This window comes from Saccoglossus kowalevskii, chromosome 17 (assembly GCF_978046115.1).
Source record: "Saccoglossus kowalevskii chromosome 17, keSacKowa6.1, whole genome shotgun sequence".
In the NCBI taxonomy this organism is placed as follows: Eukaryota; Metazoa; Hemichordata; class Enteropneusta; family Harrimaniidae; genus Saccoglossus; species Saccoglossus kowalevskii.
The window spans coordinates 33,219,521-33,246,397 of record NC_140657.1 but is presented as its reverse complement, the minus strand read 5'-3'; the positions used below and the strand labels follow the sequence as shown (position 1 = coordinate 33,246,397).

The following is a 26,877-nucleotide window of genomic DNA, read 5'->3' as shown; positions in this document are numbered from 1 at the left end:
TGACTTTCTGTTGAAACATAGTGAATCTTGTTGACTTTCTGTTGAAACATAGTGAATCTTGTTGACTTTCTGTTGAAACATAATGAATCTTGTTGACTTTCTGTTGAAACATAGTGAATCTTGTTTACCCTCTGCTGAAACATAATGAATCTTGTTGACTTTCTGTTGAAACATAATGAATCTTGTTGACTTTCTGTTGAAACATAGTGAATCTTGTTGATTTTCTGTTGAAACATAGTGAATCTTGTTTACTTATTGCTCAAACATAGTGAATCTTGTTTACCCTCTGCTGAAATATAGTGAAACTTGTTTACTTATTGCTGAAACATAGTGAATCTTGTTTTCTCTTTGCTGAAATATAGTGAATTTTGTTTACACTTTTCTGAAAGGTTTACTCTTTGTTTGTCGTTTTCTTTCTAGGTGATTACAGTGATTTGTTAATAGTGAAACCAACCAAGTCTCTATCAGTGGTATTAAAAAAGGTAAATCTCTTCAATGATCATAACTTGTTGTTATAAATGTTTCCATAGTGATGCCACATACTCTGAGTCAATGCAAACATAAATACAAGATTGTGCCTGATTGGTTACTCAACCCTACCAGTCTGACCAATTAAAGAGAATCTTGTTTGTTGACAGTTTTTATTCGATGTATTGAATTCTGCTTTGATTCAACTGCTTATACCTTTGTGTCTCTGATTAAGAGTATAGTAGACTTTGTAAGATATTTGAGCTTAATTTTTTGCATGTTTAGATAAACCTGCCATGGTATACATATTTTGGTAGGTTGTATTACTAATTAAATTGAGTTAAATAATTTAACCACTACTACTTGTACATGCATCCTTATATATATTGAATTATTATATGAATTGAAAATATTTTCAGTATTATGCATAGTTGTGAAGTTATCGCATAATTTCTTGTCTAATTCAACTACAACTTTTTGTGAAAAGTTGCATTTTCTTTAGAACCATGATATAAAACAACTGTCTTACACTAATTGATTGATTAATTGATTTTAAAAAGAATTTTTATATACAAAAACCATACATTCACTAGAAATGTTTGACATTTCACCTCTCACCACGGGTATTTTGTAAGGTCCACACATAAAATGAATTCATATATTCAGGGTTCCCCAAAAATACAAATTTTTGTTTTGTATTTTTAAATACCTGAATTTTTCATATTTTTATATTCAGACGGAAACAAAAGATATCATGAAGCATCCCAAAAAACAGAAGAGTAAAGCAAAGGGAAGATACCGTATTGGATCATCACCAAGTTTGGATGAAATAAAACCACCACACAATGGTCATTTACATCATACTTCGTCTAATATTTCAAGTGCTGGACTTCTATTTGGCGGACATAGAGCAACCAAAGATTCCTTAGTTTTGTGCAATGGTGGTGGACAATCTCATGTTCCAAAACTTAAAAAGAATGGTAGTTTTGATAGAATTGAAGTATTATACGAAGACACTGGAGCAGTTAATACAATGAAGCCAAATAATAATTCACAATTGCCTCTTCACAAGCATCGGAAAGGACCATCTTGGAAAAAAGACAGGACAACTTTTATGTTCTAAAGGAGGAACACATAAACTATTAATCTAATTAAATTCTAAATTAATGTTAAATTTTCCACTTTAAAATAATCATATTGCATCTTCCGTATTTTGGTTTGCTTCTCTCTGTAATTACTGCATAATAATTATCTAATTTGCATATCTATTATCTACCTTTTGCTATCACATTGTATGAAGGTATCAACAAATTTATCATGGCTATATTGTGAAAGCACCATGAAATAAATACATGCAAATTTATTCCAATAGAACACTTATAATTTTAAAATTCTTAAAATAGATTTCATTCAAACATATTTACATGAGGGATTGTGTCTTTTGTTCTGTTTGGTCCCCAGTCTTGACCTATGTTAGGTCTCTTTTCACGAAAATGTCTTATTTTGCTTGATTGATTTGTACAAAAAGTTTTATCGTTGAATCTGCAAGTTAAAATCATTTAATTCAGCATAGATAATATGATATCACTTTCTGTGTAATAATGCTTGTATGTGTACAGCTATTGTTCATTTTTTTTCCATTTCGACAGGCCGTACATAATATGTAATGTCAATATTTTACAAATAAACAAAAATTTTCTTGAGAAATAAATGTATGTTTTGTTGTATGTACATGTACAGCTTGTATATCAATCTTGCTACTGGTATTTGTGTATGTACTATGATTTTTTTGCATAATATTAGATTATCAATCAAATACTGCAGGTGTATGTATACAGATCATATCAACAAGCCATGTATGGCACAGTTCCCGTTAGTTATCAAATTTAAGATATATAATTTTGTTTATAGTAATATAGTTGAACATAAACATGTCAGGAATATGGATACAGAAAATGATGCTTGATTATAATTTTTTAACATTCAAATGATTGTATCTGATCGTCAAACGAATACTTGTCCATATTGAGAAATATCTCTCCGGAACAGCATTTATTAAAACAAAATGGCCACCAGTTGGCCATTTTGAATGCATCTATATATCTATAACATAACGAATATATAAAATTCGAACATAATCAGAGATATGGCTCGAGAAGCGCATTCATTAAAACAAAATGGCCGCCAGTCAGCCATTTTGAATCCAAAAAATCTGAAAAATAAAATGTGCATCAGGAACCCATAATCTCTAATGTATGTAAGTTTGAACAAAATCCATCCATAAACGCCAAGATCCAGTGCGGGTATGCCAGAAATGCTTAATTTTTGATGATTTTTTTAGCACGAAAATGGCTGCCATTTTTAATCAGATAGATGTACTTGGACAGTCAACTTCACTTAAGAATTGCAGTTGAAAGGGTTGTACATGTATATCAGTTTAATCATCCCCTTCATGTCATCACTAATGTGCACAAAAATATACAACTTCACACTCAAGGTAATTTTGTGTATGCTTACGTTTTCTTTTACTTACTGGGGTTTTGCTGAAAAGATTTGATCATGTATTTAAAATGTGATAAAAGTAACTTGAATGCTCTTAATGTCACTTGTCCAGTAGACCCCAAGTTTCTAACAGTTACCAATTGTGACTTTGAATGATATAATGTTGATTTACGAGATGTTACCACAGCATTAGCAACTCCTGTACAATTTTGTCATCAATGCCATCAAGTAATAACAGGATGTTACCACAGCATTATCAACTCCTGTACAATTTTGTCAACAATGCCATCAAGTCATAACAGGATGTTACCACAGCATTAGCAACTCCTGTACAATTTTGTCATCAATGCCATCAAGTAATAACAGGATGTTACCACAGCATTAGCAACTCCTGTACAATTTTGTCAACAATGCCATCAAGTCATAACAGGATGTTACCACAGCATTAGCAACTCCTGTACAATTTTGTCAGCAATGCCATCAAGTCATAACAGGATGTTTTCACAGCATTAGCAATTCCTGTACAATTTTGTCACCAATGCCATCATGTCATAACGGGATGTTACCACAGCATTAGCAACTCCTGTACAATTTTGTCACCAATGCCATCATGTCATAACGGGATGTTACCACAGCATTAGCAACTCCTGTACAATTTCGTCACCAATGCTATCAATTCATAACAGGATGTTACCACAGAATTAACAATTCCTGTACAATTTTGTCACCAATGCCATCAAGTCATAACAGGATGTTACCACAGTATTAGCAACTCCTGTACAATTTTGTCACCAATGCCATCATGTCATAACAGGATGTTACCACAGCATTAGCAACTCCTGTACAATTTCGTCACCAATGCCATCATGTCATAACAGGATGTTACCACAGCATTAGCAACTCCTGTACAATTTCGTCACCAATTCCATCATGTCATAACAGGATGTTACCACAGCATTAGCAACTCCTGTACAATTTTGTCACCAATGCCATCATGTCATAACAGGATGTTACCACAGCATTAGCAACTCCTGTACAATTTCGTCACCAATGCCATCATGTCATAACAGGATGTTACCACAGCATTAGCAACTCCTGTACAATTTCGTCACCAATGCCATCATGTCATAACAGGATGTTACCACAGCATTAGCAACTCCTGTCCAATTTTGTCACCAATGCCATCAAGTCATAACATGATGTTATCACAGCATTAGCAACTCATGTACAATTTTGTCACCAATACCATCAAGTCATAACAGGATGTTTTCACAGCATTAGCAACGCCTGTACAATTTTGTCACCAATGCCATCATGTCATAACAGGATGTTTTCACAGCATTAGCAACTCCTGTACAATTTTGACACCAATGCCATCATGTCATAACAGGATGTTTTCACAGCATTAGCAACGCCTGTACAATTTTGTCACCAATGCCATCATGTCATAACAGGATGTTTTCACAGCATTAGCAATTCCTGTAAAATTTTGTCACCAATGCCATCATGTCATAACAGGATGTTACCACAGCATTAGCAACTCCTTTACAATTTTGACACCAATGCCATCAAGTCATAACAGGATGTTTTCACAGCATTAGCAATTCCTGTACAATTTTGTCACCAATGCCATCATGTCATAACGGGATGTTACCACAGCAGTAGCAACTCCTGTACAATTTTGTCACCAATGCCATCATGTCATAACGGGATGTTACCACACCATTAGCAACTCCTGTACCATTTGTCACCAATGCTATCAACTCATAACAGGATGTTACCACAGCATTAGCAACTCATGTACAATTTTGTCACCAATGCCATCAAGTCATAACAGGATGTTACCACAGCATTAGCAACTCCTGTACAATTTTGTCACCAATGCCATCAAGTCATAACAGGATGTTTTCACAGCATTAGCAACTCCTATACAATTTTGTCACCAATGCCATCATGTCATAACAGGATGTTTTCACAGCATTAGCAACGCCTGTAAAATTTTGTCACCAATGCCATCATGTCATAACAGGATGTTACCACAGCATTAGCAACTCCTTTACAATTTTGACACCAATGCCATCAAGTCATAACAGGATGTTTTCACAGCATTAGCAATTCCTGTACAATTTTGTCACCAATGCCATCATGTCATAACGGGATGTTACCACAGCATTAGCAACTCCTGTACAATTTTGTCACCAATGCCATCAAGTCATAACAGGATGTTTTCACAGCATTAGCAACTCCTTTACAATTTTGACACCAATGCCATCAAGTCATAACAGGATGTTTTCACAGCATTAGCAACTCCTGTACAATTTTGTCACCAATGCCATCATGTCATAACGGGATGTTACCACAGCATTAGCAATTCCTGTACAATTTTGTCACCAATGCCATCATGTCATAACGGGATGTTACCACAGCATTAGCAACTCCTGTACAATTTTGTCACCAATGCCATCATGTCATAACGGGATGTTACCACAGCATTAGCAACTCAAGTACAATTTTGTCACCAATGCCATCATGTCATAACAGGATGTTACAACAGCATTAACAACTCATGTACAATTTTGTCAGCAATGCCATCAAGTCATAACAGGATGTTACCACAGCATTAGCAACTCCTTTACAATTTTGACACCAATGCCATCAAGTCATAACAGGATGTTTTCACAGCATTAGCAACTCCTTTACAATTTTGACACCAATGCCATCAAGTCATAACAGGATGTTTTCACAGCATTAGCAACTCCTGTACAATTTTGTCACCAATGCCATCATGTCATAACGGGATGTTACCACAGCATTAGCAACTCCTGTACAATTTTGTCACCAATGCCATCATGTCATAACAGGATGTTACCACAGCATTAGCAACTCCTGTACAATTTCTTCACCAATGCCATCATGTCATAACAGGATGTTACCACAGCATTAGCAACTCCTGTACAATTTTTTCACCAATGCCATCATGTCATAACAGGATGTTACCACAGCATTAACAACTCCTGTACAATTTTGTCACCAATGCCATCAAGTCATAGCAGGATGTTACCACAGCATTAGCAACTCCTGTACAATTTTGTCACCAATGCCATCATGTCATAACAGGATGTTACCACAGCATTAGCAACTCCTGTACAATTTCGTCACCAATGCCATCAAGTCATAACAGGATGTTACCACAGCATTAGCAACTCCTGTACAATGTTGTCACCAATGCCATCATGTCATAACAGGATGTTACCACAGCATTAGCAACTCCTGTACAATTTTGTCACCAATGCCATCAAGTCATAACAGGATGTTACCACAGCATTAGCAACTCCTGTCCAATTTTGTCACCAATGCCATCATGTCATAACAGGATGTTACCACAGCATTAGCAACTCCTGTCCAATTTTTTCACCAATGCCATCATGTCATAACAGGATGTTACCACAGCATTAGCAACTCCTGTACAATTTTATCAGCAATGCCATCAAGTCATAACAGGATGTTACCACAGCATTAGCAACTCCTGTACAATTTTGTCAGCAATGCCATCATGTCATAACAGGATGTTACCACAGCATTAGCAACTCCTGTACAATTTTGTCACCAATGCCATCATGTCATAACAGGATGTTACCACAGCATTAGCAACTCCAGTACAATTTTGTCACTAATGCCATCAAGTCATAACAGGATGTTACCACAGCATTAGCAACTCCTGTACAATTTTGTCACCAATGCCATCATGTCATAACGGGATGTTACCACAGCATTAGCAACTCCTGTGCAATTTTGTCACCAATGCCATCATGTCATAACAGGATGTTACCACAGCATTAGCAACTCCTGTCCAATTTTTTCACCAATGCCATCATGTCATAACAGGATGTTACCACAGCATTAGCAACTCCTGTACAATTTTGTCACCAATGCCATCAAGTCATAGCAGGATGTTACCACAGCATTTGCAACTCCTGTACAATTTTGTCACCAATGCCATCATGTCATAACAGGATGTTACCACAGCATTAGCAACTCCTGTACAATTTCGTCACCAATGCCATCAAGTCATAACAGGATGTTACCACAGCATTAGCAACTCCTGTACAATGTTGTCACCAATGCCATCATGTCATAACAGGATGTTACCACAGCATTAGCAACTCCTGTACAATTTTGTCACCAATGCCATCAAGTCATAACAGGATGTTACCACAGCATTAGCAACTCCTGTCCAATTTTGTCACCAATGCCATCATGTCATAACAGGATGTTACCACAGCATTAGCAACTCCTGTCCAATTTTTTCACCAATGCCATCATGTCATAACAGGATGTTACCACAGCATTAGCAACTCCTGTACAATTTTGTCACCAATGCCATCATGTCATAACAGGATGTTACCACAGCATTAGCAACTCCTGTACAATTTTGTCAGCAATGCCATCATGTCATAACAGGATGTTACCACAGCATTAGCAACTCCTGTACAATTTTGTCACCAATGCCATCATGTCATAACAGGATGTTACCACAGCATTAGCAACTCCAGTACAATTTTGTCACCAATGCCATCAAGTCATAACAGGATGTTACCACAGCATTAGCAACTCCTGTACAATTTTGTCACCAATGCCATCAAGTCATAACAGGATGTTACCACAGCATTAGCAACTCCTGTACAATTGTGTCACCAATGCCATCAAGTCATAACAGGATGTTAACACAGCATTAGCAACTCATGTACAATTTCGTCACCAATGCCATCAAGTCATAACAGGATGTTACCACAGCATTAGCAACTCATGTACAATTTTGTCACCAATGCCATCATGTCATAACAGGATGTTACCACAGCATTAGTAACTCCTGTACAATTTTGCCACCAATGCCATCTAGTTATAACAGGATGTTACCACAGCATTAGCAACTCCTGTACAATTTTGTCACCAATGCCATCATGTCATAACAGGATGTTACCACAGCATTAGCAACTCCTGTACAATTTTGTCACTAATGCCATCAAGTCATAACAGGATGTTACCACAGCATTAGCAACTCCTGTACCATTTGTCACCAATGCCATCAAGTCATAACAGGATGTTACCACAGCATTAGCAACTCCTGTACAATTTTGTCAGCAATTCCATCAAGTCATAACAGGATGTCACCACAGCATTAGCAACTCCTATACAATTTTGTCACCAATGCCATCAAGTCATAACAATTTCTAACAGTAGGAATGTAACAGGAAAAAAAATGACCACTAGACTAATAGCTGAAATCTGTTCTTTTTTAATCCGAGAAGGCCATAAAATAAATTTGTGATACAAGTACACATCCGTCAGAAATACGCGAAGATATAGACCATGGGCCAAAAAAAGGAAACCCTTGCCCCCTTTGACAAGAATCAGGTTGTCTGCCATCTGCTCAATGGTGGGCGTGGCCACAAGGCTGCCATTTTGAATATATAACGAGTAAACCAGTTTTCAGGGTCTGGTACTGGAAAATTACATTTATGCCTTACCGTTTTACATTGTATGTGACATTGTCAATATCCATAGCCAACATACATTATTTTGGCACCTTTCTTATAGGAGCGTGGTTAATAAACCATGTTTTTTTAATGTTTTTTGAGATTGGCTGTAATAGTTGCTTCTATGTTTGTATTCAATATTAAATGTTATAAGAAATGCATTGTCAGTATCTGAACAATATCTCTATTTGGATTTCTTGAGCTGAAAACATCATTAATCATCATAATCAATTATTACGCCTGTTAAGTTGATAATTGTAGGAGATACATCCTCCTCAATGGAGTCCTTAGAGTCATCTATTACTATCAAATCAACAACCTCTTGTGGCATTACATCACCCTCAATCCATTTGTAATCAAGCCTTTTATCAGTTATACACCAGCCATGGCCATCTGGTGTTGGTTCATGTGGATGTGCTTGTTCTGCACCAAATGAAAGCTTGGTAATTAGCTCTTCTTATATACATTTGACAAAACTGTCCCCTGCTTTGGGCTGACCTTTTGCATAAAAAACTTAAGTCAAAGCTTGTTTATACCACATGATACAAAGTACACGTGAATGCTCCAAACTTTCAAATACACTATCATCTCCATCAGATGTGGTTCCTAATGTTAGGAATGTCTCAATAAAGTCGGGATGTTGATTTACAATTTTCAGTTTCCCTTTGCGAAGAATGGCACTGATTGTGTCGCACCCAGGAAATGCATGAAGTGCGGGTAAATCTGAACATAAGCATTTCCTTGTTTCTGCAATGACTTTATGAACGTCTATAAGTCGTCTTTTGTTCGAGACTCCTGTATCAAATAATAGTGAATTTGTAATACATTGTCCAAACTTGAGTAACTAAACAAAGACATCTGTATCTGGAAATCTTACAATTGTTTTATCTGGTTAATTTGAGGCAATGGCAGTGCAAGACTATTCGACAATCAGCTTCTTCCTGTGTTGAGTGCAACTCTTCCACCTCTGCCACTTCAGTGGTCAGTCCATCTGTACTGGACAAAGATATGCACATTTTCTCGCACACAAATAGTACTTTTCTTCCTAATAACCTATTTGCATATTTGTCCTTCCATTCTTCTAGAAGCAGTTTAATCAATTGTCGCTTGTTTTTGTGCATTTGACAAGAATATCTTCCAGTCGCGTGGTATTTTTGTAAGGGCATCTTTGATCATGTATGATTTTGTTACACCTCTGTTGGTTCTCTCTGCATCTTTTATGGACATAGGAAAATATGTGTCGTTACAAAATCCATACGTTGTACCTTTGGAAGCTGGGAGAACAATTTTTCTGCTAAGTCTTGGTAGACCTGTTTGGGACTGGATGCATTTCCAACAATGACATAATCTGTAACACTTTGACTTGGCCGTTCTGCTAAGGCTACATTCTCCTCAAGGTAGTGCATCATTTTGGACTTGTCTGTCTGCAGGTGACCCATCAGATGTGGCAAGAGACCCTAGTACCTTTCCGAAGTTGATGTTATGTCTGGTTGCATTGCATTGCAACAATATCACCACTTGCTAATCATGGCAGTGCTCAGGAGTCCACGTTAACCAACACAATGATTACCTCGTCATTCACGTTCTGATCAGCTCAAGGATGGACTATCTTATCTGGAATACTATTGCAGATACAGACATTCAGTACTTTATTTAGTATCCTCTGTCGTAATATAATGACTATAGTCATAATTAAAAAAAACTCAAAATTCGATAATAATCTTAATTGATATCCAGCTGTCCAGCTTTTAGGAAATGAAATGAAAGTAGATAAATAAAAGTAGATTCAGCATGTTAAAAATATGGTGTTACTTGGTTATACATGGTATTGAATCTCATCCATGTTTTCTTGAAAATCAGCCATTCTATTACGTCATCACTGCACTAGGACTCGCATTCAGTGTGATGTGAAATGCGACAGGAGCAAGACATGGTCTTGCAGGCTCCTTGTTTAAAAGTCCCTGCAATAAGACTATGTAGGCAGTGTGGCTGCTTTATTATTGAACTGGCGCGCTGCTCCAGTTTGTAAAAATTATAGTATTAACCAAGTCATGCTGTTAATTTAGTTAATTCAAAAATTGATGGACAAGTAAGTAATCAAACCAGCTAGTTATTGTTATGGTGAATTAATTTCAACCATTTTTGTACGTCCAAAGAAGGGTACCGGTAGCTCATTTAGGATGATCCTTAATTTGAAAAATCTAAATCAGTATATAGAAATTTTAAGATGAACATACTAGAATCAGCCTTGAAACTGGTTACGCCAGGTTGTTATATGGCTTCTATTGATGCATACTATTCTGTGCCGATTGCTGATGAGCATCATAAATACTTAGTTTAATTGGAAAGGCACTGCGTACCAGTATGCCTGTCTGCCAAATGGCTTGGCCTGTGCACCGCGCTGGTTCACAAAATTACTTAAGCTGGTTTATGCCACTTTAAGACAAGGTCACCTTAACAGAAAATGTAGCTGAACATTAGCCGCATGGTATCTAGTGTGTCCGGTTTGGACTATGTACAACTATTTGGTTGGAAATTGAGAAATCAAAAGCATTGAAAATGCAAAAAGACAATTTTTACGCAGACATGCTTGTTACTTCAGACATGAAGTCAGACCTACTAGGGTGGGTTGAAAATTCACATAATGAGGTGAGAAGTATCAACAAGGGTAATCCGGACTTTGAGATGGCATCAGATGCCCCAAATCTTGCTTGAGGAGCTAGTTATGGGAACAGGCGGCCGATGGAACAAACAAGAGGCCACAAATCATATCAACTATTTAGAGTTAATGGCAACATTTTTTTGCACTGAAATCCTGAAAGATAATGCAACAGCAGTAGCATACATTAACCACGTGGATGATTATCTTGTCAGTACTATGCTACAAAATAACCAAAGATATTTGGCTATGGTGTCTGCATAGAAATATTTGGGTAACTACTGCACACATACCGGGTACACTAAATGTAAATGCGGCTCACAATAATACGAAATGAAAATTAAATCCAAAGATATTTTATGAAATATCCCCTTTGTTTGGGAAACCACATATTGACTTGTTTGCATCCAGACTTAACACTCAGTTAACTGTGTTTGCTTCCTAGAGGACAGACTCGAAAGAGTTCTGCACCTGATAAAACAGAGTAAACCCGGATACAGCAATCCAGTTATCAAATTGAAACTATATCCTCCAGACAGGAGGTTGCGTGTCTGTACAACACTTAAGGAATACGTATTGTTCTCCGAGGATATGAGGGGAACAGAAAATCAGTAGTTTATAATCTATGTAATAATAATAATAATAATAATAATAATCTTGAGTTAAATTACAATAAAGTGTGGATGAAAAAAACAAACAAGAAAGACAATAAGATAAAATATCATAAAAATTATAACAGAAAAAAAAACCTTGCAGATATGCCTTGATATTAATATTGTTGTTTATTTGGATGAGAATGAAGGCTTTTTCATGTTATTTTCTCTAATTTTGAAACATTCGTAAATGTATTTAGCTAGTTTTATAATTATTTTATTTTCATTGTTGTTCATCATAGCTATCATTTTTTCTTCATCTGTCGTGTTTGGGAGTGACATTTTTGACTTAGTGTTTAGTTGGTTTCTTTCATTTTCATATAATTTGCAGTTAAGCAGAAAATGTTTTTCATCTTCAATTTCGTCTAGGTCACACACAGGGCATTTCCTTTTGCATGCATCTATTTAATTGTAGCGACCCATTTCTATTTGTAGAACATGAGCACTAATTCTTAGTTTAGTTAGTGCTGATCTATGTTTAGAGTCTTTTATTACTGAAAGATACTCCTCATATGAGCAGTCATTTTTTAACATTCTGTATGTGTGCAATTTGTTTTTTTGGTTTTTTCCCTTGTTGTCATCCTGCATTTTTTCTTGACTGTTAATTTTGAATATTTTTCGGAGATTGTCCATAACCGTTTTTGTTATAGAGGCAGCATTATGCAGATGTTGGTTCTCCCACACATTGTAAAACCAAACAAGGCAGTAACTACGTGTATTATCAAAAGGTGGATAAGATAAGACAAGATCCGGAATAGGCACTAGCATATTTAAACGTCAGTGTATGTACAACAGCTTCTTCAAAAGCAAAGAGTAATTATGTACCTACTGAGCATAGGGTGAAAACTACCGGAAGGTCGTGCACCTTTGCAAAGTATTATGACAAACCTATTGTTAAAGACAGTTTATTTGCTACTGGGGTATTATTAGTGTAATGTATTTATTCAATAATAGGTATATGAGGGTAATAAACTGCTCTATGCAGAATATCTATCGTGTACATTTGCTTTAAAATCTTGTGTGATTCCTAGTGTAGTAATGACGTAATAGAATCCAAAAATTAAACGAAACCTAACAAGTTGAAGTTTGATTTAGATTCTATGTAGTCATCTTGAAACCAAGGGATTACATGTCTCACACTTTTCCCACCCAATTAGGTGGACAAATGCGGTACGTTGCACCTTAGGGTGTACCACTGAATAATTTAGATTTTTTAAAGTTGAAGAGACTGGCGCATGTGCAATCTAAATATAATCTAAATCAAACTTCAACTTGATAAGTTTCGTTTGATATTTGTTCGAAAAAGTATATGGTGTGCACCTGTAACCCAATGTGTATGATCTTCAAAATTTGAATGTAATCAACTTGTTCATCTTGTATCACAATTTTGGCCAAAATGGCCACCAGTAAGATATATTTGATCAAATAGTATCGAAAAATTGATGTGTAAATGTAAGTCATCACACATTTACATCGTCTTTGTGTGGATACTTGAGTAAATGCTTTGAAAGTTGGACCATTCAAATAGGAATACACAAACACCTGTTATATCTCACAAAATGCTCCTGAAATATAAATCATTCCTAATCACTTGAGATACGTTATTTGCTCTATTAGTAATGCCGACGTAAGTTACATTATTATATAATATTTTAATAACATAATTTTCAGCCAATGCGATTTTTGGTTGAGATGCACTTCTTAAAGAGCAAATACGGTATCTGTCATTAACACTAAACAGAAAGTGTTTCAACATGCTTATGAAGGCAATAATTAAACTATTTGTTGCAAAACCAACTGTTCTTTAAATGTTTCATTCAAAATTAATAGATAGAATGTATTTACTGTCTAGTACGATTATTTCATTTTAAAGCAAAAGCTAAAAAAACTCTGAAACAATACATTATCTAAATAAAAGTTTTCACGGACAATAATTCAAAATATAGGTTGGACCATACTGCCAAAAATCAACAAAAACAATGAAATTATCATAATAACATTCAATATTCATGTTCCTCATTATTAAAAATAGTAAAAACTTCAAAATCTCTCCAAAAAATGTGACCAAGTAATTACCTCGCTACTAAAATTCTTATCAATCAGAATTCCACCATTCATTCATATTATGGTTTGGTGTGAAATATACACAAAAACCAATCACTAGTAAATTTTGATTACAATCATCAAAATGCCTTGTATACATTGGTTTAATATTACCCCAACAGGTCGCTGTGAAAGTTTGTTATTGCCCCGATTTGTGAAAACTGAAACTCATCTTGTCTCTGTATTTAGTTTCAAGCCATAATCATAATATCTGCCCCCGGTTATAGTAGCATACATAGTAGTAGTCAAATTAATTTTTAACAACTCAATCACAGTGAAGCTTAAAACATTATAAATGTTATTGAATGCATAATTCTTTTATGTGAGAGATACTATTAACTTTTCAAACACCACAAATTGTTTCGACATTTTGGATTAAATAAACAATTGGTGAATGACTAAAATAATTACAAATGTGTCTTTTTTCCTTGCATTGCAATAAAACCTACAACAAATATTATAACAACATCCATGATTGACTTATTTAAATATAACATACATAAATTGTTCAATAATGCTTTAAGAATCCGATATACATGTAGCACCATTATTGTTGTTTACTTTTTAAACAAAATATATATTATATATATTATATGTCATTGAAAACCACAATGCACAACTTCTCTGTCTGTTCATCACTATTTTAATTACTGCTAAAGTATATAGCACATTCTCTCTTCAATTGCTCTGACATATCTTCATCTAATATAGCTGCAAAATTGTAGTTTTCAACAATAAATCTGAAGTTATCTTTTGACCCAAATATAACATACATGTTATTTATCTCTTCTATTGGTGGACAAAGACACCCATCATCTTTTCTAGATGGTCCATAAAGGTACACATGAGATCCATTAACAGGAGGTTTTTGGTGTCCAACTGCTTGCGTCACATTAATTTCGTACAAGGTTTGGCTAGAGTCTGCATACTTAGCTTCAAGTATTCCAATTAAAACTATGAAAAGAAATTTGAAACAAATAATTTATTATTAACATTGATATCTAAGATTCAAACATACAAATATTCCAAACATGTGTCAGCCTAGTACCATAGTAATAATTATGACACAATTAAGAGTGAAAACAGATTTGTTAGTGATCCTATAAAATATTATAGTGAGCGTATTTTATGCCCTCATTCATTCATTGTATTATAATTTGGCAGAAACCAGAAGAAGAACTTGTGAGGTGATTATAATATCATAGCTTGACAAATCATATGTGGAATGCAAGCTCAAGTTGATGGACTTCTTACCAAATGAAGGCTACTATTGGATTAATTAATCACATAAAATGTGAAATGTACTTCTACATACTATATGACATAGAGAGTTATTTTAGTTATATACGTCCAAAACAGTGAAATTTGTCATGTTGTGTTTACAACCCTACCCAAAATGCTAATAGTGCAACATACCAAAACATTCCTGATCCACAACACGCTGACATGCAACGGATACAGTATCTGGAGTACACGATCTTGTACATGAATCATCAACATCATCTGTGAAATATATATATATATATATATATATATATATATATATATATATATATATATATATATATATATATATATATATATATATATATATATATATATATATATATATATATATATATACCATATATTATTATTTATTATACATCTGACACGGAAAACAAAATAATTCGTGCACATTGCATTCGTAAAACACTGTATTGAAGTGTTCGAAAGTGTTGTTTTAGTCGAGATGGTTTATCGTTTCTGTTTAGTGATGAATATTTTAGAAATGATGCTTATTGCTTTAAGCATAAAGATCTTATGTTACCATATGTGCATCCAAGGATGACTGCAATAACATTATATGTGATGTGTAACCTGTCATGATCATGTGTTACTTATCAGTGAAATACAGTGCACCTTTTATATATCCAACATTGTTTACAAGTTCCAGCTGTCATGTTTGTACCGAAAATGACAAAAATATTCATATCGTCATAAAAATCAACAAATCTGAGCGGCCCAAGTCAAAAATATAAAACAATAATGGATGACTCGCCAACGTAATGCTCTATATTTAAGCTTGGCTAACTCCTCACACATATCTTTCACAAAGTGTGTTGTCACCCGTTATTGTTTTTAGTCCCCGTTCGGACGCAGTCCGAAAATGGGGACTTATGTTTTGACCCTTGTGCGTCCATGCGTCCGTGTATCCGTGCGTGCGTCGGGACCTGTATATTAGACATGCCTGGACCAATCATAATAAAACTTCACACATACATTTTACATAATATCATACATATGGACATCAATTTGTTTCACGATCTGATTCAAGATGGCCGAATGGCGGCCATTTTTGTTCTGAAAAATCATTAAAATCAAGCATTTCTCGGCTGTTTACATTAGTATATACATTAGACATTATGAGACCTTGATGCAAATTATTTTGTTTTTCAGATAAGTTTCAAAATGGCCGACTGGTGGTTCAAATTTTGAATATTCATTATACATCATGTCATAGATATACAGATATATTGGTTCGATGATCCTATTCAAAATGGCCGAATGGTGGCCATTTTTGTGCTAAAAAATCATCAAATATCGAGCATTTCTGGCATTTGGGATGGATTTCGTTCAAACTTAGTACATATATTAGACATTACAGTTTCTTGATGCACGTCATTTTATTTTTCAGCTCGGATTCAAAATGGCTGACTGGCGGCAATTTTGTTTTAATGAATGCAGTTATAGTGCCATATTTCTGCTATGCTTTGACTGATTATGTTCAAATTTTATATATTCATTATACATCATGTTATAGATATATACAATGTATTCAAAATGGCTGATTTTGTTTTAATTAATGCTGTTCCAGAGCATTATCTCTCAATATGGACAAGTACTCGTTTGACAATCAGATACAAATGTCAATCATTTTAATGTTAAACAATCATCATAATCATATTCCAGACATGGTTATATTCCAGCTATATTACTCGCATGCCCCATTTGTTTGTAGACGTGTGAAAAAATTAAGACAACCAGGATGGCTGAATACGGACATTCTGCTTAAAATTGGAGAAAGAGACAATCTTCTGAGGCTTATAATTATGTTGTGTGATGCTACTGTTCTGAACCAATATAGAGCCAAACGTAATTGGGTAATTCATTTAATCAAGGCCGCTAAGTAAAAATATTATATTCATCTCACCAAATTCAATAGCTCCAATAGTGCCGCCATGTGGAAAACCCTTAACGATTTGATCAGTGATGGTAAACTCTGTCAACGTAGACAGTTGGCAATAGTCTCGAAAAAATTCTTAATAATGTTAATACACATTTCGCATCTGTTGCCGACAAGTTGCGACCCAATGTTTCAGTGGGAGATTCATATTTTACGAATTAGCGAAAATTTATTGAACCCAAATTGACCAATAATCGACCATTTGTTATACCGCCGGTCACATGCCAGTTCGTTAAGAACCAAATGTTGACAATACATCATCTAAACGTTTGCGTATTTCTGCTCCGTTCATTTGTGAAAGTATTGTTTATTTTTTCAACCTCAGTATTTCATCAGGTATTTTTCCAGACATGTTTAAGCATGCCAAAGTCATTCCATTACACAATGGTTGATCTCATGAGTTGTGTAATTTAATGTAAAATCTTTGAAAAACACGTGCGTGATCACTTATACCATTATTTGAATAGTCATGATTTAATTTCTAAAGTAAATCAAATTTATGTCGGGTGTATAAGCTTCAGAAAAGGGTAGTTCGGGTGATTTCCTCTGACAATTTTAGCCAATTGTCGCATGAACTGTTCAAAAAACATAGTATCTTGCCTATCGTTACAGAATGTCATATTTTCTAGGTATCGTAATGTATATGGCAACCAACGGCTTGGCGCCATTATATATGCGAAATGTTAAGTCCTATCTCCCAAACCCACAAGTATAGTACACGTTCCTCTCTTGAAAATAATTTATGCATTACTAAATGGAAATCATCCATGGGCCAGAGGACGTTAGATATATCTTTGTAAAAAAATTGTTATAGATGGCTCAAGCCTATAGTGTGTATATTGTGTATTTTGTTTTTACAGAGGGCCCAATGAAAAATACTTTATTGTATATTGGCCCACCCTCTTTAAATAAATAAATAAATAAATAAATAAATAAATAAATAAATAAATAAATAAATAAATAAATAAATAAATAAATAAATAAATAAATAAATAAATAAATAAATAAATAAATAAATAAATAAATAAATAAATAAATAATATTTAATTTGCTGCCATTATAAAGCAGTGAACAAAACACTTGTTGTCACTGGCCCATGAATTTGTATATTTTAAAACGTCATAACGGTTCTTGAAATTTGTTTTTCACAATTACATGGCAAAATGAAATGAGAAAGTAGTTTTAATCCATAAATTGTTAAATATATTTAAAATCATTTTGAGTGGGAAAGTTACTGATAGCCAATTTGCACTTTACAAATGACTTCACACCTAAAAAATTAGGATGTACTCACGTAAATGGTACCTTCTCCTGATAACAATTCTCTTATTAGCTATTTGGTAGCTATTATTAAAAGTATAGTACATGTGACAGTATAACATGTATTACACTTAATGGCAATATCGATTCAGTGAACCACTATTGTCTAGTATATTTCCTATATATATATAAGCATATACTGAGAATATAAAGACATACATACCATCTGGGCACATTCCATCAGATACCTTTTGAATATCTGCTCCATAGAAACACCTAGTAGCATTTAATCGGCACATGTTCCCATAGGTATTTCCATCTGAACCGCATACAAGTTCTCTTTTATTGGAACAGTAAGCAGGAGGTAAACACCGACACTGATTATCAATGCATATTTCATCTTCAGAGCAGATTTCATCACCACATAACAGTCTTGATGCTACAAATGAAAATCCATAGAAATTATACTAAACCTATATCTAACCCTTACTACCTTATAACTTTTAATATAAAACCTATGATACCCCAAGTAATGAGTTCTATCCCTTAGCTATAGCTGACAAATGAAAAGTGTCTGTCTAAAACCATTATCGGAGTAAAAACAGTCAGTAGCCACATACATGGACACATACATTGTACTTTTGGTGAGTAATTATTGTTATTTTATTATTCAGTGAACCACTATTGTCTAGTATATTTCCTGGCCTTTCAACTATAATTTTACAATTAAATTTTCAAATTGTGTTCATGTACAAATCAATTCACATACAATATTCACTGAATACCTTGTTCACAACTTGATTCTGTGTCATCAATTGCAATATCTTCATCAGTCCTACATCTATGTACACGAAATTTACATCTGTTATTATAAAGAATCCCATCAGTAGCACAGACAGGATCAAAGTCATCATCACAGTCATCTTTGCATCGACAATCTGGTTCATCATTTTCATTTATAAAACACTCTTCATCATTGTTGCAGTCATGTGTCTCACATAAATCTAACAAAATACAAAATGAGTATACGTGTTGAAACAAAAACAATTATCGAATTTATCCTTCCATGAAGGACTTTAGGATCATGTTCAATCAAAGTGAAACCCAGCAGAACAAATGTGTGAATATGTAATATGAACATCCATTGGTGTTTTATACAAAAACTAAAAAAGTAACAACCATTTAATCAAAGTCTGCTTTTAAGTTTTTGAGATTTTACTCACACTGGCTGAAATGAGAAAATTGACAAGCCAGATATGTATCCATGTGCCTTAAATCATTATAGGTGTAGAAACGTTGGATACAGTTTGTTAAGTTGATAAAATACAATTTTGTATGACCATAATGAAGCAGTGAATACATGGCTGAACGCATGTAACAATGCACTGCAGCTTGGGCTGTTCGATCACAAAACAGATTATTAGGGTCATGATGTTGTAGAAGTGTTTGGCTAAAATGTAACTGTGAGTAACAAGATGGGCACTAATGAAAATATACAATGAAGTGACATTATTGTATATTGTATAAACTTGTGAATATTGACAAAGTTATGAAACCCTATGGTTTTCTTGTGAACTTTCCCTATTTATACGTGATTTGTATTCCATGTTCTCTGAGACCTACACAATACATATGGCTGTGATGAATGGAGGCTTTCCATTGATAATATGTTAATTACATAATTCATACTTGACAAATATATAAGCATATACTGAGAATATAAAGACATACATACCATCTGGACACATTCCATCAGATACCTTTTGAATATCTGCTCCATAGAAACACCTAGTAGCATTTAATCGGCACATGTTCCCATAGGTATTTCCATCTGAACCACATACAAGTTCTCTTTCATTGGAACAGTAAGCAGGAGGTAAACACATACACTGATTATCAATGCATACTTCATCTTCAGAGCAGATTTCATCACCACATATCAGTCTTGATGCTACAAATGAAAATCCATAGAAATTATACTAAACCTATATCTAACCCTTACTACCTTATAACTTTTAATATAAAACCTATGATACCCCAAGTAATGAGTTCTATCCCTTAGCTATAGCTGACAAATGAAAAGTGTCTGTCTAAAACCATTATCGGAGTAAAAACAGTCAGTAGCCACATACATGGACACATACATTGTACTTTTGGTGAGTAATTATTGTTATTTTATTACTTGCTTGTTGAAATTCAAAAGAATATTGCAGAATTTGCACTGAATTTACCTCTACATGCTGGTACATCATGTGACCATTGTAAATCTTTTTCACAGGTTATTTCATTTTCACCAACTAGATCAAACCCTGGATTACATGAAAACTGTACTTTGTCACCAATTATATAGCCAACTTCACCATTTACTGAAGGAGTGTGGAATTTGTTACCATTGTGTGGTACTTCTATACTGCTACAAACATTTGCTACTAAATAAAAAAAAATTGCATTTCAATGTGTGGGCATGAGTAAATATTTACAATGAAAATTTAGGAGAAAGACAGAACATACTCTGAAGTTACAAATAGAAATACCATAAAATAACAAATAACGTTGTGTCAGTGTTCCATGATATATATTGTCCAGTCATATTTGGTGTGTTATCTGTATACTAGCAGAAAGCCAAGTATGGTGTCAATAACTTAACATGATATTGCCCATATTCATACCTTACATTCCATCATTGAGTATCACTTTATTACATGTACATATCCACGATCTTTACTGCTGATTGACTATATGAAATGTTGTATAAAATTGTCACTTACGAACACATGTCGGTGTAGTCCCTGTCCATGCACGTCTGTATGTACAAGTTATAGATCCACTTCCAATCAGTTTATATCCATCATTACATCTGAATAACACTTGATCATTGAGAATAAATGTACGTGAAATTCCTACATCCATTCCAGCGTCTACAATCTGCTGTCCATTTTCAGGAACTCCAGGATTAGGACAAGTGGAATCTAGAATGAAACCAAAAATGTCTTTATATTTTTAGTCATGTTTGTTGCCGATAAATAAGCAGGGTTGGAGTAAGGAGTCTTTTTAAAATGGGAAATAGGACCATTGGTGCTCCTATACTCAATGTTTTTTCTAGTGTCGCTAGATCCGAAAGACGCATATCTACAAGTACCAATTCACCCCAAGACTTGTCGATACCTATGATTCTTGTTTTAGGGGTACTAAATAAAAGTAAGGACCTCGCTAGCACAGTGTACCTGTCACGAATGTCAAACATTAAATCATGTTTATGTTGTATGTCGTGATGGTGGCGTTTTGTGTTTGTCTTACGGCGATAGATAGGCAATATTGTTTTTGGCGATAGATAATTGTTAAATATAGAGTGGCAAGATGTTTCTTTTAGTCAGCACTAGGGAAGCGGACTTTGATAGAACCCGATCTGAACGTTCATGTGATCAAATGTGGATGTCCGATCTTGTAGGTACCACAGTAAGCCATTGAATAATATTGCATCATGGGAGTTTGTGATCTATTCTGGAGGACGTCGGTTCGCCGTTGTTGGCAGTATACCATTTTTTACGTGTCTACTAATCACGCGTTTGCAAGTAACGTTAGAACAATACACTGTGTATTGTCATACAAATTAATGTATTGTGATCTACGGAATGTGCATCATAAAGATAATTCTATTGGCCAATTCCGGCCTACTGCAGTTAACGAGTGGGGAAACTCGCCAGTGAATGACATTCCCGATTTTGGTTCTGAACTGGATGTGCCTTCTAATTTGTTACTGGCTACAGAGGTGTACTGCGGTGCAAGGGAATCCACCCGGACCACTCTCCTTCTACAAGTTACGAATATTGGACAGATAAACTCTGTAATTGATTGGTATCGTGCTCGACTGAGTGTGCAGCGTGTATTCTACGACTACAGTGCTTCTGACTGCGTTTTGTAATTACCGTCGTCGCCACCGTTAGCAGAGACTCGCTGGAAAATACACCGTTATCACGCAAAGACCCGTTTTCATCTAGTTTGAAGAAACTGTATGTAGGTAGGGCTGTGTCCGATCGCCAGTATATTATTTGCGTCCGTTGTTTGTTATGTATGTTTGTCTCTTAGTTTTATGCATGCATGCAAGATTCTATGTTAGACAATTATTTACATTATCGATTTAGGCATTTCCCGTAATAGTATAACGTAATCCACTACCCCTTTATAGAGGGTTTGGCATTTCTTGCCTACCCTTTTCCCGTGTGGAAATATTACAATATTATTACTGAATTATATTTCTAGTGTTATATTTTTGTGTAACAAAACAACGTGTACCCCACTACCCCTTGTAACTGGTCAGGCATTTCCTGCCCATCTTTTAGGTGTGTGGAATAAAGTACGTTGTTTAAACCTTACTCGTGTAGCGTGTACTTGTTGTTTATGTCGCATATAAATTATACAACTGTCCTAAGTTTCGAATTATTAAAGGACCCAGTTCACAGGGGTGTTATGGGTGTCATTTGTTTGGGACAATTTGAAACCTTAGCTCAACCCAACTAGCACCCTGTGACATTTTGGTGGCAGCGGTGGGATTCATAAGTTTATAAATCAATTGGTTAAATTGATGAATTCATTGAGTACATTTATAAAGCCATTAATTATATCGAAACAAATCTATCAGTTGTTGTTGGATTGAGTGCGACATATCAACAATTCCTTGCTACAATTAATCGACTAGATTAAATTTATAACATGGATATTGATGTGGGAATGTTAAAGCAAACTGGGGAAGAATTGGGTTATGAGGGGCCTGCCCTAACAAAATTTATTCAGGAAGAGAGAAGTAGATTAATCATTGAATTTAAAGAGAATCAACAACATGCTAGGGAGGCAAGAAAGGCAGAGAGGGAAGAGGCAAAGACACAAAGAGAGGAGGCAAAGGCACAGGCACAAAGAGAGGCAGAGGAACGGTCTGAAATGAGAAAGTTTGAAGAAAAAGAGAGGGAAAGGCAATTTGAATTAGAAAGAATAAAAACAGAAATAACCGTGAGAGCAGAGGGAACTGGTGGCCAATCCCAGGATTCATATATGATGGGTGCTAAACTTCCTAAACTGTCAGAATTTAAGGAGGGCGAGGATATGGATGCGTTTTTGGTTCGTTTCGAGGTATTTGCTAAGAGTCAACACTGGTCAGAAGATGTATGGGGCGTAGGTTTAGGTGCACTTTTGACGGGTAAAGCGCTTGCAGTGTATGTTAGTCTTCCTGTAGAAGATTTAGCAGACTATAAAGCAGTCAAGGATGCCTTGTTAAAACTATACGATTTGAATGAGGAGGGATTTAGATACAAATTTAGGCAAGCAACACCTGGGAACATGGAAACGGCGGCTCAGTTTATGGTAAGGTTAGGAAATTATTTGGCAAGATGGGTGGAATTATCGGGCCTTGACAAAACGTATGAAAACATTTTGGATTTGGTGACAAGAGAACAGTTTATAAACACATGTAGTCCCGATTTGGCTTTATTCCTTCATGAGCGGAAGCCAAAGAATTGTCATGAAATGGCTGAATTAGCCGATCGTTATAGGGAAGCTCGTCTGTTTAGAAACCACAGAACCCCTCGTAATGTTAATGTCAACACTGATGCTTCTTTTGATCCTGGCCAGAAACAAACTGGTAAAGGTAAGCAGAATCATAGTAAAAATGGTTCACGGCGAAAAGAGACCCGGACATGTTTTAAATGCCATAAGGTAGGTCATATTGCACCAGATTGTCGTAGTCGTGCAATGAAGTCAGCAGCTGTTGAGGTTGAAGGTGAGAGCAAGCAGATCTCAGCAACCTGCGTGGTCACTCATGCAGATGGTAATAAGTGTTGTAGGCCCAAAGCAGGTAAGTTAACTCTGAAATGTGGCCATGATTTACCATTGTTTAGTTTGTCTAGTGTTAATGCCAAGTCACAAACTACAAGTTCGAAAATGCCTGTGGTAGAGGGTACCATTGGTAAGTATAAAATTAAGGTGTTAAGAGATTCTGGGTGTAGTGGTGTGGTCGTTAGAACCAGCTTAGTAGAATCTAATCAGTTTACAGGAGAGGTTCGAACCTGTTTGTTAATGGACGGTTCGTATCGCAGTGCTCCTGTGGCAAAGTTGTATGTTAACACGCCTTATTTTAAAGGATGGGTTGAAGCTCTGTGCATGAAGCAGCCAATCTATGATTTGGTTATTGGAAATATAGAAGGTGCAAGAGAGCCGGGTGACCCAGATCATGATTGGCCACATGTAGAAATAGGTCTGAAAGTTGACCGAGAGAGTAATGATACAACAAGAGATCATGAAATGGTCCAAGCTGTACAAACTAGAGCACAGATAAAGGCTCAGAGTAAGCCTGTCCGTCCTCTTATAGTAAAAGAGTTTAAGGAAACTGATGGGGTCGAGTCACACCCTGTTACTGTTGAGGTGCTCAGGGAAGCGCAGCGAACAGATTAAAGTTTAGTTCAAGTTCGTAAGTGGGTGGAGTCGGGAGAAGAGAAAATTTCAGGGAGAGGCAACAAGTCCAAATTTGTGGTGAGCAAAGGTCTCATCTACAGGTTGTATCAATCACCTAAGTTAGGTCAGGGAAGTCGTGTTAAACAACTTGTAGTGCCTACAAAATTTCGCAACGAAGTAATGAGATTGGGGCATGATTGTTTATTATCTGGTCATCTTGGGACCCAGAAAACAGTTGACAAGATCTTAACACAATTCTATTGGCCTGCAATGCATGGCGACATCCAAAGATATTGTCAGTCTTGTGATGTATGTCAGCGTACGTTTCCTAAAGGGAAGGTTGGTAAAGTACCCTTGGGGATAACTCCTCTTATAGACGTACCTTTCAAACGGGTTGCGATTGATTTGGTCGGGCCTATTGATCCCGTAACAGATAAGGGTAATAGATATATTTTGACATTTATGGATTACGCCACAAGATATCCCGAGGCGGTGCCTTTGAAACGAATCACAACAGAGGTTGTATCTGAAACTTTAGTTGGAATTTACAGTCGGTTGGGTGTACCTGAACAGATATTGACTGATCTTGGAACCCAATTTGTGGGTGACCTGATGAAGGAGGGAAGTCGTCTTTTGTCAATTAGGCGGATTACTACCACTCCTTACCATCCAGCGTGCAATGGACTTGTGGAAAGGTTCAATGGAACTTTGAAAACAATGCTCCGTAAAATGTGTGATGAAAGACCAAAGGACTGGGATCGGTATGTAGATCCATTATTATTTGCCTATAGGGAAGCACGAAATGAGAGCCTTGGCTTTTCACCATTCGAACTCTTGTATGGAAGAACGGTCAGAGGTCCCATGTCAATTCTGAGAGAATTGTGGACAGGTGAGTCTACTTCTGGAGAGGTGAAGTCAACCTACCAGTATGTGTTGGATCTGCGTGACAGATTAGAAGAAACGTGTAAACTCGCTAGAATGGAGTTATCTAAAGCCCAGTCACGATACAAATTTCATTATGACAAAAAGGTCAAACAGCGTCAATTTGAGGTAGGTGATCATGTTCTACTACTGCTCCCTACAGCACATGACAAGTTAAGAATGCAGTGGCAAGGGCCTTACATTGTGAAAGAGAGAGTGGGTCAGATGGACTATCGGATTGAAAGGAAAGGTAAGATTAAGCTTTATCATGCTAACCTGTTGAAAAAATACGAGTTGAGATCGGAAGAGCCTGTGAATAAACATATGGGCGTATTGGAGTGTGTTGGTGTTGGATTAATCGATGGTCACGAGTTGGACGATTCGTGGGCAGACGATCCAAGTCGAGAGACTGCCGACTTAGTAGAAACCATCACTATTGCAGGTAAGGAAAGCATTAAAGATGTGCACATCTGGGAAGGGTTAGACGACGAACAAGCGAAGGTAGTTAGCATGCTACTTGTGAAATTTGCTGACACTTTGTCGGATATTCCTGGTAAATGTAGAGTAGGGCAACATAATATTCATTTGACCTCCAATGTGCCAATCAGATCACGTCCATATCCCCTGCCATATGCCTTGGAGAAGACAGTAAGGGATGAAATCCAAACAATGTTGAAAATGGGGGTCATTGAACAATCAAACTCCCCATATTGCTCCCCAATCGTACTCATTAAGAAAAAGGATGACGCAATTAGGTTCTGTATCGATTTTCGGAAGTTGAACAAGATTACCATTTTCGATGCAGAACCAATGCCACATCCAGAGGAAATGTTTGCCCAATTGGCTAAAGGCAAGTATTTTACCAAATTAGACCTATCAAAGGGGTTCTGGCAAATACCACTGGCACCAAAGGCCAAGGAAAAGACCGCATTCCAGACTCCTTTGGGCCTTTTCCAATTTATTTACATGCCCTTTGGACTTGTAAATAGTCCGTCCTCGTTTAGTCGCATTATGCGTGTGGTTCTCAAGGGCTTGGATGGAAAGGTGGTGAACATGGTTGATGATATCTTGATTTATACAGAAAATTGGGTAGAGCACATGACTATT

General features: G+C 35.9%; 2 protein-coding genes across 3 annotated transcripts in view; one reads left to right on the top strand and one right to left on the bottom strand.

Annotated features, from left to right (window-relative positions):
- Positions 1 to 2,199, top strand: part of LOC102800600 (SUN domain-containing ossification factor-like) — a 100,342-nt gene extending 98,143 nt beyond the window's left edge. For both annotated transcript variants that reach the window (XM_085492412.1, XM_085492411.1), the window contains 2 exons: positions 421 to 482; positions 1,205 to 2,199. In XM_085492412.1, coding sequence (XP_085348538.1) covers positions 421 to 482; positions 1,205 to 1,591 — 449 coding nt within the window. In that variant the 3' untranslated portion in view covers positions 1,592 to 2,199. The remainder of the gene's footprint in view (positions 1 to 420; positions 483 to 1,204) is intronic.
- Positions 2,200 to 14,542: 12,343 nt separating this feature from the next.
- LOC146733589 (uncharacterized) lies at positions 14,543 to 22,741 on the bottom strand. The gene is made up of 9 exons (XM_085491999.1): positions 22,710 to 22,741; positions 22,110 to 22,219; positions 21,177 to 21,377; positions 20,640 to 20,834; positions 20,144 to 20,359; positions 19,194 to 19,412; positions 18,632 to 18,847; positions 15,339 to 15,425; positions 14,543 to 14,876 (listed from the first exon to the last, which is right to left on the bottom strand). Exons 1-9 carry the CDS (start codon positions 22,739 to 22,741, stop codon positions 14,566 to 14,568), a joined length of 1,587 nt encoding a protein of 528 aa, XP_085348125.1. The 3' UTR covers positions 14,543 to 14,565.
- Between the last annotated feature and the right edge of the window lie 4,136 nt (positions 22,742 to 26,877).